The sequence below is a fragment of the Panicum hallii genome, chromosome 9, assembly GCF_002211085.1.
Source record: "Panicum hallii strain FIL2 chromosome 9, PHallii_v3.1, whole genome shotgun sequence".
In the NCBI taxonomy this organism is placed as follows: domain Eukaryota; kingdom Viridiplantae; phylum Streptophyta; class Magnoliopsida; order Poales; family Poaceae; genus Panicum; species Panicum hallii.
Window position 1 is genome coordinate 15,301,109 of NC_038050.1, and position 5,882 is coordinate 15,306,990.

General features: G+C 39.8%; 1 protein-coding gene across 1 annotated transcript; it reads left to right on the top strand.

Moving 5' to 3' along the window:
• The first annotated feature begins 2,316 nt into the window (after nucleotides 1-2,316).
• LOC112876097 (putative glycine-rich cell wall structural protein 1) lies at nucleotides 2,317-3,166 on the top strand. Its single transcript, XM_025940138.1, has one exon. It carries the CDS (start codon nucleotides 2,354-2,356, stop codon nucleotides 2,930-2,932), a length of 579 nt encoding a protein of 192 aa, XP_025795923.1. The 5' UTR covers nucleotides 2,317-2,353; the 3' UTR covers nucleotides 2,933-3,166.
• Nucleotides 3,167-5,882: the final 2,716 nt, after the last annotated feature.

The following is a 5,882-nucleotide window of genomic DNA, read 5'->3' on the forward strand; positions in this document are numbered from 1 at the left end:
ACGATGAGTAGAGCCAGTCCTCTTCCTCATAGCCGACGATGCTTTGGAAGGCTTCAACACATCCTCTGGCATCTATGTTGATGGTAGGAAGCATCGTCTCTGATTAGGTTAACTAATTATTTAATAGAGTGGCACCATGAAGCTTTTGTGTATAAAATGCAGATAAGAGAGAATATTTTGTAAGTAATTTGGATTGAAAGAGTTGTTTAAGATTTGGATCTTCATTATCTATATACATATGTTGTACTATGATATTTTTTAGGATAGTTTTGAGAGATATGTCTTCATATGATGATCATGTCCTTTAATTTGAGCATGTATATGATCCATGAACACAACATTAACTTAGTACTGACAAATACTTGCGAACCTTGACACCGAGTTTAGTTGGTTAAAAACTTTCCATTGGGAATCATGTTGGTCTGGGCTCGACCTGCCTCACCCACAACTAAAAGTACTAAGCTCAGACTTATGGGCAATAATGGATTGATGAACATCTAGTGACCTATGTGTCTTTATAGCTAGTTCTTTGGCTACTATTTTCCACTTTGCTTCAATTTCCACATTTAAATTCTTTTTAGTTTTTGACCCGGCCAATGATGAGCAAACTTTGCCTACCCTCAAGCGTGACTAATTTCAAAGTAGGTTGCTTAAAGGTAGGCAAAGTTTGATAATCTTTTACCGAATATGGATATCCGAAAGTTGTAGTTAATTCATCTCCAAATTTGACAATTGGTCCTCTTTCCTAATGTACGACAATGACCGGTTTATTGATCCAGTTTGCACTACGCTAGTTCCCATGGTGCTACAGTTGTAAAGTAATTATAGCAACGCTTTAGTTCAAGTTGTCATTAACTGTGCTGCAATTGATTAGACCAGTGTAACCAAGTAGTTGCCCCTCGCCATACTATCTAGTGGCATGATTATGCAACCGACAAGAAGGGAACTAAAGAAGACTATCATCAGCTCGATCCTAGCGTTCCAGGACATCTCTTTCAGCAAGGCCTAGACATTTTCAGTATCATACACTGTAGCTATAGTCGTTGGTGGTATTTCCTTTTCTTTTCTTTTTATTATAGACATCTAAGATGAGACTGAACACACGGCTTCTCTGTTACATATTGCTTAGGTAAACTAGATGATCTGCTTGTACTTCAATTTGCGCCCTTCTACACAAAGCAAATGGACGATTAAGGCCTAACGAATCATTTGCTACTAATACAACTTGCATTGTAGTCATTAAATCGTGTTAATTGTCTCTCGAGTTATGTGCTCGTCAAAGTCAAACCTCAGTCATTGCCTCTGCAATGTCAACCACGAGTAGAATTGTCCAGTCCGTCAGTGGATGTAATTCTTGTGTTGATTGTAAAAAGTAGAGTTGATCCATGTCATCGTTTACTTTGCTTCACAGCTATTATCATACGTGCAAGTGCTCGATCACTAATAACAAATTTGATCCCTGCGTTTAATTATGGCGATTGATTTGGTGATCTTTTGGTTGTCGTGCCGCTAGCTGTTCACGTTTCAGAGACTTTAGCCAAATGGATAGGTATGGCATCCAAAGTCATTTGCTGAAGGTCTAATTTGCATACTCATTTGGTACGCATGCATTTGCAAGTATTTAGTATGAAATGGTCTATCCATAAATTATCTAAAACTTTTCATGTTCCCGTAAAGGAGCACAACGAACGATGCCACATGTAAAGTTGCTCAGCTGCTATGGAAATGGCATGAGTAGTGCGTGTTTGAGCTTGAAGTTAAATGCTGCCCCTTCCATTGCAAAACAAATATAATTCTCCAATATACTTGTCCTATATCCACACATAAAATACTCAATTTAATAAGTAAACTACGAGCATAATCATGGAATTGTGCTATATATGGAGCCCATTAGACAAAACAGTTCAACATTCAAGTCATTCAAATCACTAGAATCAATGGATGTTTCTTCCTTCTTTGTTTTTTGAATACTAATACATTGATAATCTGATTAAATCAGAAGAATCAGGAAGGTTCAGTTTAAAGGGGCCTTCTATACACCTATGATCATATTAAACACCACATCTTGGTGCCTTAGATTCTACTATATGATCCATGCAGATGACTTCAAAGCAGCTTGTTAAAAATAATCATAGCACCGGAGAGGAGAGCAAGACAAGTACATAGAAAATTTGTTATCACATCGCTTCTTGCACACATGGCGTAGCCAAGTCAAGGAGCTCCACTGATCCAATTGGCTTTTAAAAAGCTCCACTTGATCTTCTGCAAGCACTGCATGGCCTCAAGGTACTATAAATAGACATGATCTTTTCACTCAGAAATTATATCAGCTTAGAGTCTTAGGTAGCTCACAATGGCAGGCACTAAGCTAGTAGCACTTGGGTTCATTGTCCTCATGAGCATGGGGATAGCTAATGCCGTGAGGGTGGCTAGATACTCTGGTTCTGATGGAATGGGTACAGGAGGTGGTTGGGGTGGTGGGTACGTGAATGGTGGTGGCTCAGGGTCTGGGAGTGGCACTGGGTCTGGTGAGAGCGTTTCGGGTGGTGCCCATGCATCTGCTGGAGGTGGTGGTGGAGGCGGCGCCACTAGTCAATACAATGGGTCTGGGTATGGTGGAGGGTCTGGGTCAGGTTCAGGTTCTAGTCAAAATAGTCGGTATGGATCATCTGGTTATGGAGAATCTTCCGGTGCTGGTGGTACCGGTGGCGGCGGCGGTGGAGGACAAGGTGGTGGTTTCTGGGGATCCAGTGGCCATGGGGAAGGTAGTGGCACTGGATCTGGTTCGGGATATACTAACAGGTACGGGTTTGGGCCAAGTGATGCACTTGCAAACGCTAATGGCAATGGTGCTGGCAAAGGTAATGGTGAGAATGGTGGAAGTGGTGGTGGTCAAGGAGCTGGATCTGGGTTCGGTGATGCCAACCCCTAGTTTCTGCTACATGGTCAATGGTGGAGCCCAACTTTTGTTGTTTCACGGCACAACTTTTATCATCGTAATTTCATCACATTATAAATTCAGTAGATGCAAGTTAATAATAAAGGACTCCACTGCTCCATTCAATGTAGAGGCTAAGTGTAAGGTGCAATGAGGAGACGTGCGTTGTTGTAACCATGCGAATATTTCAGAGCAATAATATTCTCCTGTCATTTTCTCAACATTTCAGTAATCTTGTATGATTATCAATGCAATGGTAGTCCTTTATCGTTTACTCACCATTATTTCTGATGCCTACGACATGCATGCACATCAGAAGTTTTAAATTTAGCCAAAGTGGTGCTCTGAAACGAATTATGTGGTCTAACTCATGACATGGATTCTTCAAAGAAAATATAGAATCCAACTTGTTAAAAAAATTCAAAAAACTTATTATCTTCAGGTCCATGACACATACGCAGGCAAATATTTATGCTAAGCAGGCTAACATAATGAGCATTCGATGTCCATGCTTGGGATTTTCTTATTAGTTACATAATGTCATTTTTTTTCATTTATGCAGATACTTAAGCATGGGCTGTTAATGGGGAAATTTTAAAAAAGAGAGATTTGTGGAAACCGCAGCTGAAAGTATGAAACAAAAAAATTACCATGATTTTTATTAGGCGGAGAAAAATAAAATAAGTGCCATGATTTTTGAAAGGAAGCCACTTTAAGGTTGAGTTTTCCCACTTTAATTTGTTTTTGAGAAGAATCACAGGGCGGTTACTCGATAATCTTGTTTGATTCTTAACTCCTTTTTACAAGTACGAGATTGTAGGTTTGAAATCATCCCACTAAGTATTTGTAAGGTTTATTCACGTTTTCCCTTTTATATAAGGAATATGCATGCCGAAATTGCTACTAGCCTACAAAACCAGAAGAATTAATGCTACTGGAATATTCTTCTGATTATCTTGTTTGGTACGGTTCTTATAACTGCTTTTAATAACCAGAAGAATTTAACCCTATATGAATGGTACTGGAATATTCAAATTGGAACCTGCAGAAAAAATTATTAAAATTGGATAATTAAGCCAACTATTAGCTGTGCAAGCAGGAGATTAGTTGACACCAGTGAGTCACACTTTCCCAATACGTGCTCAGCTCCAACGAGACCCATAGATGTTTCCTTCCGTATTTTTTCATTCTACTTCTTTAGTATCTCTAATCTTTCTTGAGCCTATTCTTCTAAGACTCTAGAAAATATCACGCGTGCACCAGATCAGAATTACCTGATTCACAGGTAAATTACTAACATGTATATAATTAACTTTTAGCTACACAAACTACAGGAATTCCTTCCACTACCAAAAAAAACTGCAAAACATTTCAACCACTCATTTGACAAAGTCAAGGTCCAGTTTTGCTATACGCTAGGGCTGAAATAATAGATCAGTAGGCGCCAGGTCTCTGGCATGGTTTTTCTTTTCAGCCCTTGGGGATATTTTCGTTTCTACTATTGTAATTTATTCATTACTGTGTGTTGCAATTGACAAGTCAAGGATCCAAATTGTTCAATGCCTAATGTGGCATAACTAATCCTGCAGCTTTATAACAAGGCGTTAATTAGCATGTTAAGTTAGCATCTCAATCACGTGGTCCTAGGTCAATATTCCAATTAGAATTATCAGCAGAACGCTACCTATTTCAAAATATAAGTTGCTTAAGGACATGAAACGACCCTTGGTTAGCAATTTTTATGAAATATATACACCCAAGATCTAAAAATAATAATGTTTTAAATAGTGGACTATAGAATTTAGTGGCAGGATCATCAAACCACTATTATCGGCATTACAGTCCTCTATTGCCCGCTATAACGTGCTATTTCCACTGCAGTGATTATAGCGGCAGCCCCACGAAACCGCTATAGCCCACTATTTTTGGAAAAAGTCCGGTTTACACCTTAAACTATGGCAAAAGTTCGATTTTCAACCTTAAACTATAAAATCTGATAAGAGAGGTCATCCAACTGTTGAAACCGAGCGAATTCGGCTCTTAGGGTGGTTTTTACTTCTAGGCGTGCTCCTGTAGATTACCGATTCAATAACCTCGGCGTAGCTTCATATTCTTTTTTTATTGTTAATATAATGTGATATTCTCCTGCTATTCATTCCTCCATCCAGATTTTTTTTAAGAAGAAACAACTACTTGCATAACTAGTTAATTTTTTTAGGCGTACCTAGATGATGGTAAGTTGGCCACAGGAAGCAACTAGACCAGAAATAATTGACTGGTGCATATGCACTAATACTGCTTAGGATAAGAACCAGTTGGACCTTTTTGTTCGGCCTCATTATAACCGTAAGATTACGTCAGCAACACCTAGGAAAATAGATCCTGATATAGAATCTCATTTTTGCTTGAAACTTTTATCGCGAGAGTCAAACATTGATTCGTACTATGTATATTTTTGTATATACGCGAGTGGTAGTGTAGCACTGGTGTAGTATGGATCTGTGTACTGGACTAACTAGCTTGGTTATCTGTTTTTTTTTGTTTATGTTGTGTTGCTTGATCGGATCTCCGCACGCGTCGGATCCTTGCCCGCCTGCAGTTAGTCCACGCAAGTTATCTTACAAGTAATGATGAATGTTTGAGATGTGATGAATTTCTTGAACATGCATTACATTGCTGAAATGAACATATACCTCGAATGCCATTGCTGATGATGCCGTTAGACTGACTCCAACCCGGCGCAGGCATTTTGGGAAGCCATTTCGCGGTTTGCCTGGCCACGGCATTATGCCGGCCCAGTTTGCCCGCCGCTTCTCCAACGCGCAGAGGCACAATGCCTTTTGCGGCCCACAAAATCGGGTTCGCGCCAAACAGGGGACTTTTCCCTCGACCGCCAGCAGGAAGCGTAGAGGGCCAGGCGACGCGCTTCTTTGCCGCGCTCGCG